At 38.4% G+C, this 21,149-nt stretch overlaps 1 protein-coding gene across 5 annotated transcripts in view; it reads left to right on the top strand.

The window, feature by feature from the left end:
- The window catches only part of ADAMTSL1 (ADAMTS like 1), an 869,288-nt gene that overhangs the window by 527,995 nt on the left and 320,144 nt on the right, over positions 1-21,149 (top strand). For all 5 annotated transcript variants that reach the window (XM_017660035.3, XM_017660032.3, XM_073228449.1 and 2 more), the window contains one exon: positions 11,674-11,801. In XM_017660035.3, the coding sequence (XP_017515524.3) occupies positions 11,674-11,801 (128 nt within the window). The remainder of the gene's footprint in view (positions 1-11,673; positions 11,802-21,149) is intronic.

The raw sequence follows: 21,149 nt of genomic DNA, 5'->3' as shown, positions 1-21,149 counted from the left end.
CACTATGGAAAAGGCAAAGTATCTGAAAAAGAGCATAATGACCAAGTCCTAACCCCCAGCCAGTGTCCCTGTTCAGAAATTTTTTACCATCAATATTATCCATGTCCATTCTCAGAAACATTTTATTTATTTTTTCTACCCATTTCACCTACCTTCCTATTTCCTGCCCTATGAAACAAAAAGAAAAAAAATCAGTTAAATATTAAATATCCCCTGAATGTCATTCTCCTTACCAAGCCCCACATTAGCCATTAGGCAGAATATCACAGTCCCTAGCTTTAATGGCTCATAGCAATATTTTACCTCTATTAATTTTTTTCAACATCAGAGCTCTATGATTTGAATTTTTAGATTTATTTTTGCATGGAATCCAATGGAATATATTCTCCCCAGTCTAGAATCCTTACTTTAGAACTTCTATCAAAACTTGTTTCTATCAAGTAATTTTTCCTGATTAATTCTCTTCAACATTAAGGTTTTCTGTGCTTTATGGTTATATATTCTGTGCTAATTTTTGCCTTCATGGAAGTATGATTTAATCAAATATTCTTTACTGTTTTATTGGTAGAGCCTATGCTTTTAATTAAGTCAGGACCCCTAACCCACCGACTTTGTTTCCTCATATTCCCAGCACACTCATCTCCACAAAGCACTGCTTCCCAAGTACTGCGGAAGGACTGACTAGGGTTTACTAGCAGTGAAGACTCTGGCCGACAGTCATCTAGGAGTTGGGTTAGGCTAGATGCAGGCAAGATGTGACAGGTTAATCAGTTTTCTGCTACAAACATTTTTGTTTAAATTTAAAGTTGGCATAAAGAGACAAGTGAATAAGCAGAAATATGACTGTCTTTTTCTTTCATGGGTTAGATTAATTTTTTTCTTCTTTGATTCCATTGCTTATCTGCAGCTTCTGCTTATATATAAATATTCCCCCACTATCTCCCCCACTCCCATCTTTAGAGAATCTGAAAGTATATGAATAAGTGTGAAAGCTGACAGCCATTGTGATTTAGATGCTCACCTACAACTTGTCCTAGCCTGCCTTGTGTTAATTATTCATTTGATGAATATGCACTGAGACTGATTACATATCTGGTGCTCTATAAGGCACTGGGGGTACAAAGACATAGTCATCTTCACCAAGGGCCTCAAGAAACACACAGTCCATGCCTGGGGATAGATGCATAAACAAGTAACTACAGTACAGTGGCTGACAAATGCTAAACCAGTCATGTGTATGAAGTCCTGGCAAGATGCTCACAAGACAGAGGGGAGGCAGTGACTGATTGCATCTGGAGACTAGAGACCATTTCATTAGATGATGGTGTTGGAGCTGCATCTTAAAGCAGCAGCAGGAGTCCACAAGGTGAAGAAAGTAAAAAGATGCAAGGAAGATGGAGAGGAGGGAAGTGTAGGCAGCAGCAAGATCATGGACAGAGTATCAAGAGAGCCCCCGTCAGCCTGTCTGAGCAGCAGTGCCCAGTCACTGGAGTGTAGAGGACATGAGTTACCAGGAATAGCAGAAGTAAGTCTAGAACATTGACTTAGGGCCAGGTTAGGAAGGGTGTTGTCTGCCATACTAATAATTTGGAATTTGTACTATACCCAGTGGTTCTTAACCTCTTTTGGAGAATCTGACAAAAGCTATGAGTTCTCTTTCCAGAAATATAATAACACATGCCCAAAATATTGCATACAGTTTCTGAATCTTCATAGCCCATCTGGAATCCATTACTAGATACCACCAGCTCTAGACAGTGGAGCCAAAGAATATCTTTTACCAGGGAGGGAACAGTTTAGCTCTAGATTCTAGAAAGACAACTGACAGCATTGTGGAGGACAGACTGGTGGAAGGAAAAGCTGAAGGTCAAAAAATCAGAAAGGAAGCCTGTTGCAAAGTGCCAGGCACAAAATACTAGAACCAGAATTAAGACAGTGAAAGTTGGGGTAGAGAGGGTGGAATTGGAAGAGAGAGGCATTTCAGAAATGGAATTGATAAGACTTAGTGTCTGATTAAATGTACAAGATGTTGAACAGTCAAATATTTGTTTTTGTTTATCTTACTTCCTCACTAAATTATAAATCCTCTCAAAGATGTTGCTCCACCAGGCTGGGCTCAAGGGAGTGAGCAGGAGTAGAAAAATAGCGTGCAGGATGAGAATTTAACATTCAAGAGAAAGTTAACAAGTTCCTCTATAAGCCAAGAGGCAGAGACTATGGGGTAATAAGCTCTGGAGCTGATGGGAAATTGCTAGTAGACATAGAATCAAAGAGGGAACTGTTGGAAATGGTAAATCCGGAATGGAAACCATCACTTGCTGGTTGCCATCTCTGCCTTACTTACAAAGCTCCCTGGCCCCAGAGCATCTAGTCGGGTGTAGATGCTAAAGAAATCTGTTGATTATTGGCATAAAACTGCGTTAAACAATTACGATGCTTTTGGATTTCTGGGATGTTTGGTTGCTTTGCTTTACATTGATGGAAAAGTATTACCAGGACCCTAAGTAGACCCTCAGAATGATGTACTGCCCAACTGCAAAACTTGCAAAACTGTGCTAATTATTCAAGCTGCTACCAATAACTATAGGCTAAAACTAGAGGGAAATGTTATCTATGGAAGATAAAGACATATGGTGATTGAAAGAGCTAGTGCTTTTTGAAACATGCATCTGAGTTACAGGTGCAGTGTTTTTTTACATCATCCATCTCCTAGTGTGTAATAGGGGGTTGGTGGTACATATATGAGCTGGAGAAAAGAAGGAAGTCCCAGAACTTAAAACCACTTGGAAATTTCAAGTAATGCAATCTTCCTCTCTCTCCCTTGACCTACTCTACCCTCTTCTTTTCTCTCCATCCACCCTACGCCACCTCCTGGCTTATCCCATGCCCTGTGTATGTTTTTGAGAAACAAATGACAGGTAAGCAAGTGATCTAGAATTTAAAGCAAAGCATTTCACCATCTATTAAATATTTGTCTAAATCTCATATTTTATTCTAATCATGCATAGTGACTGTTTCCATGGTAACTGTAGGAAGCTCCTAATCCCTGCCCTTGAAGAATTTGCAATTGGGAAGATAATTGTTATGTAACATGATGATTCTAAATAGCTACAAAAACTTGTTTAAAATTTATTCTGTATTAAGTCTTACAAATTGATCACACATAGATGGAACATCAAATAATTGCAGATTAAGTAAAATATTGAGATAGAGTTTATTCTGCTTTTTCTAGGTAAAGATAATTTCATGGAAGCAAAAGTAGAAACAAAAATATAGAAAAGAAGAACATATAATGATGAGTCAGGGAGAATGTTTAGATTTCAGTTCCAAGCATTCATTCCATAATAGCTGAATGGCACTTGAGAGGGGCAGCACCTGATCATGAGCACAGGAATAGAGCCCCAATTCCACCCAGATTCCCTTTGGAGCTTCGTGCAGAACCATGACAGCCAATTTTTTTCTTGGCTCAGATGGCGCTATGGTCAAACGAAGAAGAATTAGGTTAAGTTCTGATAAAACCACAGTCTTGGTAAAAGGCACGAAGTTAACTGGTGTGGTTTTTTTTTTTTTTTACAGCTTCTCTATTATCAATTATAATTAGGATTTTTGTTCATCAAACTGAGGCATATTAACTTTCCAGTTTCCTTTCCTCAACAAGTCACAAAGTGAGCTTTTTCTCTGTCAGGAATTCTTTCTCCACAATTCCAAACTCCAGCATGTGCTTTACAGAGCCTCAGATACTTCGTTAGTTCTACAGATGTTCTGTAAATGCATTTCAGCAGAATTTGCCAGGGCTGCAGAAAGTATCTATGGCTGATGGGAGTCACAGTTTGGACAGGGCTCTAGTTAGGCTGGATGGAAATGGAAACTGAAACTTCTAACTGGCTCACCAGGCAGTCAGGAATTCACAAAAAAGAGCAGAGAAGGAATTTCATTTGCAGGGTGTTTCAAACATGCCTGTTTTGAGGAGTGCAGGGGTGTGGAAGCCCCAGGAGACGATACTCCACTATTTTATCTGGTGCTTGGGCTACATATTATTCCCACCAGAGATTTTTCCTTTCTAAGTATAGAAAAAACAGCCATTAAGAAGAGAAGCTTCATGTTTAGAACCCCAGGTAGCACAACTTCAGTTTCACACCTGAGGTAAAATAGTAAAATATCCCTATGGTACAAGGGACAGGGAGGCCATGACTGTCAGCACAAGCATGGGAACAAATGATTTTGTTTTTTAATTACTACAGCTTGTTTCTGCAGGATACAATTCTCCTATTGTCCAGTTTTCCTTTGTGAAAGAAGTGGAATGACTGGTTTCAGCCTTCTATTCCTAATTGAGCAGCCCCTGAGTTCAAGAGTTTGGCTTTTATAGTTGTTATTATAAAGCAAATTATACAGTGGAAAAAGAAAACCAGACTGACAGGGTTTTTCTAGTAGAAAATCTCTTTAAATCTTCCAGACTCTATATATAGAGAGAGGGAGTCTGGAAGATTATAGTGTGGAAGATTAATATGTAAATATGTACACATACATATTTATGTATATATGTCTATATGCACATGCATACGCACACACATACACAGACACACACAGGTTTCCATCCAAACTTCAAGTTTGAAATCTCTATCAGGAAGAATGCATAATAATATTTATATTAATATTCTATCAATGTTACAAAGCAGAGCATCTCTGTTTGCTAAGTTTATGCTCTGAAAGGAATAGAAACTGACAGTACCAGAATATTTTACTATGCCTGTGCCTGAGATAAGCTGACTCAAAATACTCAGTGACCAGTTGCAGATTTCTTCAACACTAATCTTTGCTCATATCAGCAATTATGGATTTTAATTCAACTGGCTGTGAAATTGTGTTGTGGTGGCACTTTGCAAAACAGCCAGAAGTTTCTCAGCAGTTTCCTAGATGAGCTGTAATCTAGCCTTGTCCTTGGATAGAACACAAAAAAAATCAAGTTATCATAGTTCTGAAATAAAAATCTTACTGAAGCATTTGACGTTGAGCAGAGTCAGGTTTTCGTTTCCTAAAAAGTAATGAAGTTGTCTTAAATCCATCTCCAAGTTGTTATTCCCGGACTGAGAAAAAAATCTGAGGACAAAATGATTTCTTCAAAAGAAAGGCAACATTAGTTGTTTTTCTATTTAAAAAATTCATGTACTGATAAATGGGAAAAAAGGTCAAAATTGACCAGCACAAAAGATAGTTAGAGAGGGTTTAAAACCTGGCTCCACCAGATACTAGCTGTGTGATTTGTGGGTGGGTATATTTGTGGCATGAATGGAAAGGTGAAATAATTAACACTAAAACACCAAAGACTCTACCAAATGTTCTCTCAGTTAATGTTCACAGTCACTCAAGTAAGAAAAATATTAATGTTCCCATTTTACAAATGAAAAAACTCTGGCTCAAAGAGATAGGCAGTGTGCCCAAGTTAAGTTTACTGGTATATGATTAGTAAAGTTGCCTGACTCATAAGTCTGTGCTCCTTCTCCTGCACCATGATACACAGGGTTCAACTTCTCTGAGCCTCCCATTTTCTTATTTATGACATAGGAAAAAAATCTCCAACCTGACATGGATCATTGTGAAGATTAAATATGATAATTTGTGTAAATTCTAGCATACTTCCTGGCACATGCGTACTTAATAAATCCCAGCGTTTTCCACCAATCCTCCAGGCTGAGGAGCAGTTAGGTGACCTCACAAGAATGTGAAAGGGGTATACTTGTGTGCGTGCATGCATAGGCACAATGGGGAAAAAAAGGAAGACAGGTACCCAAGAGTCCTTCCTTAGCCTGGACAGCTTTTATACCCTGTTACAGAATTGACTTTTCTCCTCAGTAGCAGGGGACAGGCTTCATGCAGTGGCCTCTGAAAGATTGTGCACTATGTCACTGGCAGTTCATCATATCCCCCAGCAGTGCAGTGGTGATAAGAACCAGATGATTGGAATTTCCTAAGCAAAGCCAGCAGCAAATATCTGGGAAGGTACATGCCTCAGTATCCACACATTCTGCTCCTTAAGAAAGTGCATCAGAAATGGGCTTTTACAAGAGCCCAGTAACTGCTTACTGTCAGTAAGCTCTCCAGAGCAGGGAATCCCAACCCCTGCCATGTACAGTTGGTGGCAGAAGCACTATTCCAAGTTGTTAAAGAAGCCAAGGATTAGATAAGATTTTATAGAGACCCACTGTGTATAGGGGAGCTAAAAATGGAATCTGCAGGTTTATTTCCAAAGCTTGGTATGTGGACAGGATGTTTCTGAGTATAGATTTCTCCCCTTTGCAGAGCATAGGCACACCACAGGATAAATGGTTCTCTCATCACTGGAGGAGTTGTCCGTCCTTGTAATTTAGAAGTGTGTGACATCCATTTCATGCAGTCACATACGTAGCTCCAGATGGCTTGAGCTAAATGCTGTCTGTCTGGGAGGAGAGGAAAACCAGAGACTCAGGTGCCTTCTTGCTGATCTTGAAATAGTAAGAACAGCTCTTTGCCTCATCACATAACCCATTGTCCTACTTTTGAAGATCTGTTGATGTCTGAAATACTTTGTTATACTATTACTTCATCTATTACATGACTTCAATTTTACAAAACCCTATCATCCATTTCCTTGACACCTACTTTCATTTTCATTTAGTCCTATTGTATAGCTTGACCTCTCGTTACAACATTTGGAAAAAATATTTTCCAAGTACACTGCATAGGTATGTGTCTATGAGCAAATATAACTCTAGAGTCTTTGTTGCTGATTTGTGCTTCCCCCTATAACATCTACTGTAAGTCCTTCATAAGCTGTCCAGGTTCCAGTGAAAGAGGTTTCTGGACAAAGTGATACATAGGTCACTCTAAGGTTAAGTGTCCATTGGGCAGTAAGATGCTGGGAAAGAAAACTATTGCTTCATGTGATCAAAGTATTTAACTACTGTGGTTGTCAGGCTCAATGCTGTTCACCTGAGACCTGGTTGCTGCATTTGGCTCTGAAACCAACCATGAAGCTCTCAGATGAAAACCAAGCTTAGATAAGCCAATCCTGCAGAGGAAATGACACCATTCTGAGGTTGATGGGTGGAGAGAAGATCCTCTAATCTTCTGATAATCCTAGGAGGTATATAATGATCTATGGCCACCATCTATATTCCATGCAGTTTGCTTTGACTGGGGCTTGGAGCCTCTTAACTGACCAAGAGCAATGGATGGAAGGGACAGAGGAGCTGATTGCTGACTCAAGCAAGTAGTTGATTTAGGAGTCATCATCAGTGCTACATTCAAAGATTTAGAAATACCTAGACTTTTTAAATTACTCAGGGAAGTATTCAATTTTCATAGAACCAAGATTTTCTTCTCTCAGTGTTCACTGGACATCTGAAATGCTGGCTCAAAAGAAGTGTTCATCATCATTCTAACCCATCTAATGACTATAAAGTAAAATAAGTGCTACAATAAGAATGAAATTTGTAACAGGCTTTTTGTTCAAGTTCAATATCAGATGCAGTTTTGACCTTTTCTGATAAGTCTACAGGTGAATATTTATGTGTGCTTCAGTGGCTGAGCATCCTTGCTCTCTCACTATTTAATAAAGCTCTAGAACCAAGAACCCCATGTTGCCTTGATTAGAGATTGATTTTATGAATTATAAAAATCAGGCTTTGGAGCTCTGTAAATACTTCTTTTAGAAATGACAGGCTTTGAGGTACCCAGTGTGTTTCTGTTACCTATTCTCTGCACATTTGATAAGAGCCTCAAAGTACAGACAGATCATATCACCAGGCAGACGCAGTGGAGCAGGTGGCTGGGAGGTTCTGCTGTGGGAAAGTCAGGATTTTCAGGGAGATGGTAACCTTAAGTGTGCAGTGTCTCAACTAAGCTCAGCAGGAAAAAACACGGGTACTTTCCCAGGGTACCTCCTATAACCTCTCAGAGCACATACATGTTTATAAGTTGCTGTTAATAATAAATAATGCTGGTAATAGCAAATGCTTATATAGTGTTTATTGAGACCCTATTAGCTTTTAAAAATGTTTATGCATATATTTTTATTGTAATAAAATATACATAGTATAAAATTTACCATTTTCACCATTTTAAGTGTATTGTTCAGTGGCATTAAGCACATTCACACTGTTGTGTAACCATTGCCACCATCCCTCTCCAGAATTATTTTCATCTTCCTAAAGCGAAACTCTGTCTCAATTCAATAAATGCTAACTCCCCATTCCCCCTCTGTCCCATGGTAGTTACCATTCTTCTCTCTGTTTCTATGAATTCAACTACTCTTGAGTACCTTGTATTAGTGGAATCACAGCCCTATTTGTGTCTTTATGACTAGCTTGTTTCTCTTCACCTAATGTTATCAAGGTTCATACACGTTGTAGCATGTGTCAGAATTTCCCTCTTTTCCAGACTGAGTACTATCCTATTGTATGTATACACCACATTTTGTTTATTCATTCACTGATGGATATTTGTTTTTCTTCTGCCTTATGTACTTCGTATATATGAATTGTGATATAATGAGTTATAAGAAATACATATTTGGTCGTTCATCTGACCAAATATATATTTCCCAGGTATATTTGGTCTTCATCCACAGTTCCTGAAAACACTTTGAAGTCTTAAAGGTGAAACAGGTGTTTTGTCATGTGAATGAGAGACTTTTGGACCCCACCCAAGGGCAGGGCTGGAGGCTGGATCAGCCAGTGGCCAATGATTTAGTCAGTCATGCCTATGCAGTGAAGCCCTCACAAAACCTGTGAGAAGAGCGCTCTCACTTGGCTCTGCTCCACCTGTTCTGCTCATTTGGATCCTACTTCTCGGTGGGAGAGAGCCTCTGTGCTTGGGGAACCGGATTGCCTCCACATGCCACCGAGCCAGGCCCTGAGCTCCACGAGGACAGGAGCTCCTTTATTTGGGACCTTGCCCTGTGTCTCTCCTTACCTGGCTGTTCACTTGTATCCATTAAGGTATCCTTTATTAAACGTGTTTTCCTGAGTTCTGTGAGCTGCTATAGGAAATTAATCGAACCTAAGGGGGAGCTTGTGGAAATCACCAATCTATAGCTGGTCAGAAGCACAGGTAACTGCCTCGGGCTTGCAACTGGTGTCTGGAGTTGGGGGTGGAGGGCAGTCTTGTAGGACCAAGCCCTTAACCTGGGGTATCTGGTGCTGTCTCTGGGCAGATAATGTCAAAATTGAGTTGAGTTCTCAACACTGTTGGTGTTTGAGAATTGCTTGGTGTAAGTATGTGTGGGAAGACCACCTCCCACATATTTATACACATTGGAATTAGATCCGGATACCCAAATGAAGTTACACTATTACTGCTGTGTATATTGTTACTGTTATACATATATACAAATACACCATTGCATTTGGTATTGCAAGAATGGGAATTGCAGAATTATTTTAATCCTCACAATGACTCAACGATGTAGGTCATCTTTATTATCACCGTTTCATGACTAGAAAACAGACCATTAAGAGGTCACCGCAAGGAAGCTCTGGAACCAGTATTCCACCCCAGGCTTAGGTCCACCAGCTCTGCTCTTAACCACTATCTTATGAGAGTCCCTTTCCAATGATTTAAGAATCTAAATAAAGTATGCACCAGTTAGAGAATCCTTGATACAACACTTTGAGGCCTGGTTTGTGACTTGACATGACAGGTTTTTAAAAGGGCCAAGGAGTAGTCAGTTTGACAACTCGGCACCATAGCAACTGATTTCTAAAGAAACCCTTCACTGCAAAATAAATCATTTTCTAGGGCAAGAGGATGTTTTCTTTTCTGGGGGCCCCTCCTGCTTGGATGATACAACCTTGAATGTAACTAAGTAGGGCATGAGAAAGTAATTAAAGATTAAAATAATAGCCATAACACAACAGCAACAACAATAATGACAGCTGCCATTTGTAGAGCCTACAACCTGCTCGTTACTTCCATCACCTCTAGTCCTCAAGATGCTTTGTATGAGGCAACCCCCTTCTGGCCTCCGTGGCCCGCTCTTTCCCAGTTACCACACTGCCTCCGCTCTCTCTTCTGAGAGAAAGCTGGGGCTGAAATTGTCATATTGCCTAACATACATATTTTATGGTGTGTTTTCTGAGAATACAATTTTTAAATATTAACATTTGTCACATGTACGTCTTTGACATGAGAAGATACCACCTTTAACATTTAACATACTCGATTTATTCAGTAAAATAATTTGGCCACAATTTACATTTGTTCTTAGTAGAAATGTTGCCCTGTACTGAACTGTGTCCGCCCACCAGAAATCAGACCAGTTCTATCCCTGATGTGATGGCATTTGGAGGCAGAGCCTTCAGGAGGTAATTAGGTTTAGGTGAGGTCGTGAGGGTGGGACTCTCCTGACGGGTTAGTGCCATTATAAGGAGAGACACTAGAGAGTTGCTCTCTCTTCTCTCTCTGAGCTCACACAATGTAGACGATCTGTGAACACACAGTAAGGCAGCCTTCTGCAACCCCAGGGGAAAGCTCTCACCAAGAGCCTCCCATGCTGGCTCCCTAGACTTCCAGCTTCCAGAAGTATGAGAAAATCAGTTTCTCTTGCTTCAGTCAACTAATCTGGTATTTTGTTAGGGCAGCCTGAGCAGACCTACAACTATGTATGCATATAGGTGTATGCTGTGCATGTGTATTCTCAATTTATAATAACATAATTATGGGTAATATTTTTTAGTGCTTTACTTTGAAACAAGCCTTAGGCTTAGTTAAATAAACTAAGTTAAATAAACTAAGCCTCGGGCTTGTTTCAGAATAAAGCACTAAGAAATATTACCCAAAATATATATATATATATTGTATGTGTGTGTGCCTGCATTTATAGTGGCATGGTTATAATATTGTCCCCATTTTATAGAGAGGAAAACTGTAGTACAGGCGGGTGGGAAGTTAATTGTTCAAGGACCCACAGTAAAAACCAGAATCCGTACCCAAACCCAGACAGTTTCTAACTCCAGAGCCTGTTTTATTAACTATGGCTCAAATTCTATGTTTGTCTCTCCTAAGAAGTGTGAAGTACAGCACGGGTGCCTCTGCATAGTGACATTCCTTAGAGTAAATGCAGATTTCGTTAGGAGGCCTGTCAAGAACAAGCAAATCTTTCTGTCAGGAGGCAATCCCTGCATTACTAAAGTTACTTCATGCAGTTATTCCAACAAGTCTGAAATCTGGAAATGACATTGCTTTATTTAAAAAATTGTCAATTGTATAAAATGTCAGATTTTGGAAAGTGGTGCTGGTATGCACATGTCGAGCTTCTGAGAGCAGAAGCATCTCTGAGTGTGGTTTCTCTCTTTTCATCAAGACATGACAAGTAGACTCATGAACCCGGCCCAAATTGTGCCTTCAGTATAATTTTTCTTTCTCTAAACCAGATTCCCATTTCTGGCCCCCTTTTTCATGTGCTGCATTAGTGCAATCTCTTGCTGCTTTCAGTCATGGCCCAGGGTCCCTTAACTCAAATACCCCCACTTCCCCACATATACACATTATTAAATTGGAAAGAATGTGAGAATCTGATGCATGTTTTTATCCCCAGCAAGGCCACCATGTGTGGACATACAGACCACCCATACTTTAGGACACTTGTTTCCTGGTTGGATAGGGACATAATCATGACTGTGCTTTCCTTTCTCACAGAGCTCCAGGACAGCACGCTCCGAGGAGGACTGGGACAGCCTGTGGGATGCCTGGGGCCCGTGGAGCGAGTGCTCACGCACCTGCGGTGGAGGGGCCTCCTACTCACTGAGACGCTGCCTCAGCAGCAAGTAAGTCCTGCACGCCCGGGGCCAGGCTTTGTAAGGTGCAGAGGCAGCAGGTCCAAGTATACTTTGTGGCTGGGGTCATGCAGAGCATTTTGTTGCACACACAAATCCAGATGAAAGAGTGGAAGGAAAGCACAAAGAATTAAATATGTGCATCTCCACCTAGGTATTTATAGTCATATATGATAAGAAATATAGGATTATTTCATTTACCAAGCATATATGATCTGTTTTCATGTTATAACTGGAAGGAGCATATATTGTTAGAATAGATCTAGTATCTTTAGCTTCAAAATATACTGTATTTTTTGTATCATCTTGACAATGATGATAATAAAAATAATATTAACAGAGAAGTTAATTGTTCAAGGACCCACAGTAAAAACCAGAATCCATACCCAAACCCAGACAGTTTCTATCTCCAGTGCCTGTTTTATTAACTATGGCTCAAATATTGGATTCCAATGTTACCAAGTATTTTGTAAATGCATGATATATTGGTTTAGTTTTTTAGATGTTATAATAGTCCCTAAGTTTATTCAGTTCAATGAATGATGGATTTTGAATATATTGAGATTTGGAAAATAGAAGCTGCATTGGGAGTTGGAGCATGAATAGCGAGACCAATGATGGAGATAGAAGAGAGCGCCTAATGGCTTACAAGCAGAAAGGAAAAAGCCCAAGGCCTCAGAATGGAAAGTCTTTACTTAGAATAATAATAATTCAAAACTGCTTCTTGAACTGTGTGGTCTCTGACTAGATTTTTCTCCAAACTATAAAATATAAAGTACCATGGTAATATTTTTTAATGAAAGATTTTATTTGACAATGAAAAGTGTTATATGTGGCAAGTAAGAGGTTTGATCAAAATTACTATATATTATAAAACATGAACCAGAAGAAGAAAAAAAAATTTACATCTGCTGACCCTTTTAGACTCTTCATAAGTTGTAGAAAGTACTGAGATGTGAGTTTAGGAAAATGTCAATTTATTCTAATGAATGAGAATTCCTTAAAATCAGGGTCCAAATCTTGTTCCTTTCTGTATTCCCCCCAGGCCTGAACTGGGTCTGACAGATATTAGGAGCTCAATTATTGTTTCTTCACTGAATCCATAAGTTAACGCAAACCATTTTAGTTCCGGAGGGGTCCCAGTGGAAATGACTTACCCGGAAAAACATGACCAAAGGGCATGTCTTGTAAGAAACCAGATCAGTTCCACTATTTAGCCATTCCTGTATTGGGGTCTGCAGTGAGGACGGATCCATAAGATTGCATTTACAAGTGAGTTTGTTATTGGAGGCCAGCTTCATATCATACCAGATTCCTGAGCTGATTAGAAAAAAATAGACCTTTCATCCTTCATGATTCACCTGTGGTCTTCATCTTGAATATCAAAAACTCCCTAAATCTGCACTACACAAGGCTACATGGTGCTGGCACTCTGAGGCATAACTGATAGTAAACATACATCAGTAAAGCCAAATGTACACACAGGGAATGTTCCTGTTGTGTACATTTCTCAAATTAGCTTGCTTGATTTTTCTATAGGGCTGAGCCAAAACATGTGTCTCACAAAGCTAGTAAGAATGTATGGGAACTTTCATATTGGCTTAGTGATGTGAATGTTACATTGTGAGAATCTTGTACTGAGCAAGAGATGAGAAACAACTTAAGGAATAAATTAAAATCACAAGTAAAATTCTGTCATTTGGCAATTCATCAAATACTGATGCTGCATGAAACTCACAAGTACTATTTTTGTCACCTAGTAAATTAAGACTCCAGTTGTTAGCATTTTATTGAGACACTATAGAAGATACTGGTTGTCATCTACTTATAACAAATTAGAAAAAGTAGAATGTAAATTTTAAAATTATAAACATATAGACCGTACATCCCTATTTGACTGTCAAATATTGAAACAATACATTCAGTAAACTCATCCTGGGCTGGATAGGAAGTGGAAAAAAAAAAATGGAGAGGGAATAGATCATCTACTCCTTAGGGATTTGAAGAAGGGAGTGAAAAGTTTCCAAACCTGGCATTTCCAAACCAGTAAGAACATAAAGAAATATTAAAAGAACAGACTGAAATGACTGAATCAACCCATGTGTTGTCTGCCTCAGGAAAACCAGAATCAGTACAGTTCACCATAAACTCACCTCACAACACAAGCCCTATTGAAGAATGGTGTCAGAATATATGCTGGGCCATAGATAAGTGGTCCTGTCAGGACTGTTTTTTTAATAAGGTGCACATTGGCCAAAGTAAGTCACCTGGCCAAGCTCAAAATCCAAGTGGGAGAGCAAAAATGTTATGTGGAAAAGCATGCATTTGTAGGGAGAGTGAGGAATTGGGACTATTTTTATAATCCACCATGGATGGTCTTCCATGGCTTTCTTGTTCATTTTCTGTGGCTAATGAACTTAATGGTTTTCTCTTACCTCTCTACTCTAGATTTAGACATCTGAACTCAATTCAGTCACTCTTATACTCTTTGGAAAGATCAGAGGTTACAAATGAATAGGTCTGTAGAGGCCCAGCAGGTAACCAGAACATGTGTTGTAGTCTAATGGTAAGCATGCAAATTCTGCCCAAACAAATCCCATCCTACTGCTGAATTAATCACCAGGCCAATTTTCCAGCCCTGGTGATGTGATCTTAGAAGTTGCTTTTGGGTAACCTAAAGAATAGCACTGTGAGGGGAGCTAAAGTACTCAGATGTTGTGGAATCAATAAATACTATTCTATTTCTGAAGTGAAATATGTTCCCTGATGGATTGGGAGCTTATGAAGAGGCTTGGTTAACCTTCTGAGTAGAGAACATTTTCTCTGAGTGGTCTTTTGAAGATTGCATGGGAAAAAAAGCAGTGGAGGTGAAGCGGAGTGAAAATATAAAGCCTTGAATATAAAATCCTTCATTCTTAATTGGCAGTGCTCCGTGCTGTGGGGAAGAGCCTGGCCCAGCCAGATAGATACTGAGCAGAATCCTTTCTTTGGCTTCTCCCCCCTCCTTTTTCTAGGCTTATAGAAAGTAAGCAGCTCTTGATTCTCTCAATTTCTGATATTGTAACACTGATAATCGCCTTTACCTGAAGTCCTGCTTTGAACCATAATGCAAGGCACAGTATAAACATTTTCAATAACACTTACTACGATTGTATCAGGTTTCTTGGAGTAAATGATAATGTAACTGTTGCTAGTCTTGTATCACCAAGTAGTACACAATGTCTGCTTTCATTTACTTTTTTAAACTAGAAAACAAACTATACCCCTTGTACTTGATGTTGGTTCTTTATTTTATTTCAAGTGAATTTAAAAGTATACCAATTACTTTGAGAAGCTGCTGCTTCGTTCTCTCCAATTCTCCACCCCCACCCACTAAATACTCAGAAATAATATATTTAACAAATGTATTTTTCTGAACTATACTTCTGTGTTGTTCAGTGGAAACTACCCTTCTTCAAACTGAGTTACTTAAGCAGATATTTTTTAATTTGATACTAAAGATCTGCCTCTGAGAGCTTTTAGATTTGTCTTCAGCCAGTGAATTTAGCTTTAGCTTTGCCCATAAGGAGTTCCAGAAGCATAAGGCACTCAGGCATACTGTGTATAATGTCATATGTACCATTGCATTAGGTCTTGACAAGACCAAGGTCAAAGGGACAAACTGCAGCTCATTTGAGACAGCAGTGAATCCACGGAGTGCCAAGTGTGCCATTGACCTTTGTACAGGTGGCTGAAGCATATTTAAAAGTTGTTTATGACCTTTTACATTTTCTGAAATGCCAAATTAATCTCCAAATTAGTTCACAGTATGGATTAATATATTACTACCATAAGTTAATTCATATATTAAGCATATGAATGTTTTGTTTGATTCCAACTGGCTTAATAAAGGCCTTGTCAACTTCACGTATATCCAAATAGCAAAATACGGCTTACTTATAAAAGATGAAAGCATTTTTTAAAAGGTAACTTTTGAATTGAATTTTTGAGTTGAAGAAAATGTTTTTGAGCTGAAATAAAATTATTAGTTGAGGAAGAGATAAAATCATCACACTGTGGAGGTGCCTAAAAAAAGTAAGATTATGATATTATTCCAAGGGGATATGGCTGCCAGAATGTTGTCAATATCAACACAGAAAAATTAAAATAAATAGCCCCAAGGAGTCTTATCTCACAGGAGTGGGGAAGTTCATTCAAGATTGTCATTTCATAATAATTGTGGTGAGGGAAAGCAAGCTAACTCCTCTGATTTTTAAATTAAAAACATAATTTTTCTCCCAGACAAATACTGATATTTACAGTAATATAAGCTTGAGTTAGCAACTAAAAATTCTATATCACTTAATAATGAATACCAAAAGAAAAATTTTAATGTTTAAATTTGGTTTCTTAAACAAATATTTTTTCTTTTAAAATTATCTCATGTCTATCATAACATCCAATTAAGGTTCACAGGACTTGTTTTAAGAAGTTTTAGAACTCAGCTCAAGAGAGCCCCAAAGCAAGATTTATGTTATTCATCTAGTGTTTTATGTTATTTGCCTTGTTTTCTTTGGAAATGTTTAAGGTTTTGTTTAAAAGAAAGATACACGAGTCTAGAGTGGGTCTGACTACTCATGTCATTTATATGAGCTGGTCTTTTCTATTGTGTTAGAGATTTCACATATTAGGATATATGCTTAAGAGTTTGTGGTTGCCTTCCTTTTACCTTTTGGGTCAAAGCCTAGTCTAAATGTATTACCAAGACTTCTAATATTCTAGGTAATATATGATGGATGTTTTGTTCCAAGATCAGATCAGATCTCCTTTCAGGAGGAGAATGCACTAAGGCCAGTGATGGAATGTCGGGACCAATTTATGGCCCACAAACCCATTTGTTGGAATAAAAGATAGTTGGAAATGTGTTTGGTGTCCATAACCTTTACTAGACATATAAGGGAACTGTAACTCTTAGCTGTCTTTTTCTATTTATTTAAAAATTCCTTATTTGGTTAGTTTAGTAGCCTTTCTGAAGTTTTTTTTCTCCTTAATTTTAACTACTTAATTGAGATACTTTTGACATGTAAAAATTATATGTATTTAAGGGGTACAACTTGATGTTTTGAAATATGTATTCATTCTGAAAATATCACCACAATCAAGCTAAATAACTTATCCAACACCTCTGCATAGTTACTATGTGTTGAGGAGATTTAAGATCTATCCTTTTAGCAAATTTCAAGAATATATGCAGTATTGTTAATTACTGTCACCATGCTGTACAGTAGCTCTCCAGAGCTTAAGATCTGTTAAGATTAAATAATACTACATTTTACACCTCTTCTACATTGTCTTTATCCATTTATCAGCAGACATTTATGTTGTTTCCTTGTCTTGGTTATTATGAATAATGCTGTGCAGATAGCTCTTCAAGATTCAGGTTTCACTTCTTTTGGATATATATCACCAAAGGAAAGATTGGATATTGCTGAATCATATAGTTATTATATTTTCAATTTTTTAAGGAACTTCTACAGGTTTCCCATAATAGCTTTACCAATTTACATTCCCACTGGTAGTGTACAAAGGCTCCCTTCTCTCTACATCTCTACGTGTTGTCTTTTGTCTTTTTGATAATAGCCGTTCTAACAGGTATGAGATGATATATCATCATGGCTTTGATTTGCATTTTGCTAATGATTAGTGAATTGAGCACCTTCTCATGTATCTGAGAGCCCTTTCTATGTCTTCTTTTGAGAAATATCTTCTCAAATCCTTTGCCCATTTTTTAATTGGATTATTTGTTTTTTACAATTAAGTTGTAGGAGTTTCTTATATTTGTTGGCTATTAACCTGTTATCAAATATAGGTTTGTAAATTTTTTTTCCATATCATGGATTGCCTTTTCACTCTGTTGATTGTTTCCTTTGCTACACAGAAGCTTTTTAGTTTAATCTAGTTTCCCTTGTCTATTCTTGCTTTGGTTGCCTGGACTTTTGGTGTCATGACCAAAAAATCATCGCCAAGACCAATATCAAGGTTTTTCCTTTTTTTCTTCTAATAGTGTTACAGTTTTAGGACTTACAGTAAGTTTCATCATTTTGAGTTGATTTTTGTTTTTAATGTGAAATAAGGGTCCAGTTTCATTCGTCTGCATGTGTATCCAGTGTCCCTAACATCATTTATTGAAAAGACTATCCTTTCCACAGTGTGAATTATTGGCACTTGCTAGATATAACTAAGTATAAAAAGTGCAAAGGACAATCATCTGCTATTGATAATTTACCAAATTTACCAAATTAAGATTCTACTGATCATACTGAGTTTCTACTGATGAGAGTTGCAAGATATTTTAAGGAGAGAATTTTCCCCAGTCCTGTAAATAGATAATATATCTGTAGCAGTGGTTCTTAATGTGAGTTGTACTTTAGAATCACCCATAAATCTTTGAAACAAAAACAATACAAATATCTGGGCCACACTGAACACCAATTAAATTAGAATCTCTTGGGCTGGTGCCCTGACATCGATAATTTTTTAAAAGCTCTCCAACTGATTTTAATGTGTATCTAGCATTATAACTGCTGCTCTCTTGGAGGGGATGAAAGTGAAATGATGAAGTTTGTCCCTACCTCTCTGGAAATTTAGAGATTGGTGTAATGCAAAATGAAGGGATTTTTCTGATAAAGATATTTTTTTATGTTTGACTTCCTCATTCAAGTTTCTGTGCAATAACCCTGCAGCATGAAAGGAAAGTAATGGTCACCAGCATGTCAGGACATAAAACTGGTGATTGCCTCCATACCTCTGTGAGCCAAGAGAGTAACTTTCCTGAGTAGTTACACAGTTGTCCAGTATTTAGCCTTGCCAAAAGTGGCAAATGGACTAAATGATTTCTGAAATTTTATTCTATCCCATTATTAAGGCTATAAGTATGACCCTTTGAGCCTCCAGGTTGTTAGTGAATGACTAAGTTAATGCCCAGTGACTGGGGAGTTTTATATAAATTCTCCAGGATCTATTTCACCTTAAATTCATTAAATTTCTTATCCACACAGTAGAGGTTAACGTTCCACTTTCAATTCAGCATCTATCATTCCCCCGCTCCCCCTAAAAAAAGAAAAGCTTCCTAATGGTACTTGAAGTCTGTTATTTCCTTTGTTTGTGCCCAATACATATGGTAGAGAAGAGTTTATTTAACACTGTTTTGCTTAGTTTCAATCACTTAAGGGTGGGAGTGGGGTGCTGTGTAAAGGGGAGGGGGGAAATGGGAAGGAAGGGCTGAAGAAAGAAAAAAGAGACATTGAAATTAAAGGGACAAGAGATATTCAAAGCAAAAAAAGAGAATATCATACACTGGGAGGGGGATTCTTTACCTGGGGGCAGAAAGAATAAGTATGGGATGTGAAGTAACCTCATATTTATGTGTGATCATCTACCGAAGCCCATAACTACATACGCCCACCTCAAATCGCTGCAGAGCTGATCGCCACATCTTGCTTTGGAGTAGGTCTCTCTGGTCACGATAGATGTCATTTCCTGGTGGGAGAGAGTCACGTTTGGTAACCTGGCTCTCATCACAATGTGTTTCATTGCCTCAGAGAGAACCTTAATCCTATTTTGTGGATTGTACCTTCATTTTTTTAAATCAAACTACTAATTTTAAATCTTGACCCCCCTGTTTTCTAGCTGTGTGACACTGGCCTGGGTTTTTGGTTTCTCTGGGGATTAAGTTTGCTTGTCTATGATGTTAAGTGGGCAGTGCCTGGAACAGAAAATATGTTCAATAAATATTTATATTAAATGAATATCTAAGGCACCCATCAACTCTAAAATTGAATGTGTGAACCTGAGAAAGAGCCTTTCTCCCCCACATATGCAGTTAGAACCCATTTTGCTGATAGATAGGAAGAGGAACAAAAGCTGCTTTAATATGATGGTTTGGAAGAAAAATATTGTTATTCTCTAGGCCCCCATTTTGCAGTGGACATTTGGATGATATGGGCAGATTGAAGAAATGCTTTTTTCTCTAGCCAAAATAATTCATAAATTCCCAGCTCCAGGGTTGTACCGTGTGAGGTTGTGAGAGTCCTAGAGTTTCATAATATACATTTTCCTCATGGGGAAGATGGAAAAGTGGGAACTGATGTTGCTAAAACACGTTTGTTTTTATTCACATTCTTTTGCCTCTTTTGGCTACTGAGCAAATGTAAGATCATTTGCAAACCTTATGGTTTGTGTGTATGTATTATAAAGTGCATGTCCTTCCTGCTGGTGTAGCTCAAGCCAAAGGCAGCAATATCCCTGGCCTCCACCTCGCTCTGTCTTTCAGAGGGAACAAATGCATTGCAGTGACAGATACAACTTGGAGTAAATATGTGAAAATAAACATGTCCACAAAAAAGAGCCAAAGTTTCTGTCCTTTGGTAGCTATTCAGTTTCCTTTTAAACTTTTCATCTTTGGTTTATTATAGAAAGATTTTAATCAGGTTTCAGGGTTCAAAAATCAGAGCAAATATTACACCAAAAGTTCTACATGCCCTGAAATTATCCTTATAATATTTTCCTTCTGTTCTAGTCCTTCCCTCTACCCTTTCCTCCTTTTTTTACCCACCATCCTTCCCTCCCTTCCCTTTCTCTTTCCCTCCTTCCTGCTCTTCTCTCCCTATTTTCTTTTCTCAATGCTTATGAAGTACTAATAATACACCAGGCACTTTGCTAGGCTATGGGGCTCAGAGATAAAGCACATAGACTGCAGGGGAGAAAAACAAATAAAGAAACAAAAATAGGTCTTTGAAAAGTGAAGAGTCCTCAGTAGCTACAGAAGTGTGTGCCAGTCCTTTAAAATGCTGGCTACTTTGCTGTCTCTCTTCCTCTTCTGTGCCCTCTGCCTACAATGTTCCCCCCATGTCCACACCCAACTATCAAAATGCTAAATGTTATTTAAAGTTACTTTCTCCTGTGGTCGCCCTTAGTCTCACTTTGCTATGTTTGTAAGGCATTTTGTTTGTACCACTTTGAATCACCTGTTCGTAGTCTGCTTATGCTATGGTATGTATGGCACTGTCCCCCACTATACCATCAGCTATGGGCACGGGCTTTATCTTACTTTTATTTATATCTTCCTGCCTTGCACATAGTAGGTCCCCAATCAATGTTGGATGAGTTTACTGAATAGAATATTATTGTAGTCAGAAACCTGACGTGGTACTTTGGAAAACAGGAAGGAGTAGTAAGGAAGGGCTGTTTCTGGAATTCTCCTTTCTCCCATCACTCTCTTCGGACTCACATAGCCCATACAGGACATCCCACCTAAGATATAGCCTTCATAAGTTACGTCCTGCTCATCAACCTGTCCCT

This window comes from Manis javanica, chromosome 2 (assembly GCF_040802235.1).
Source record: "Manis javanica isolate MJ-LG chromosome 2, MJ_LKY, whole genome shotgun sequence".
Lineage (NCBI taxonomy): Eukaryota > Metazoa > Chordata > Mammalia > Pholidota > Manidae > Manis > Manis javanica.
The sequence above is the reverse complement of the archived record's forward strand: the minus strand, read 5'-3'. Positions and strand labels throughout refer to the sequence as shown.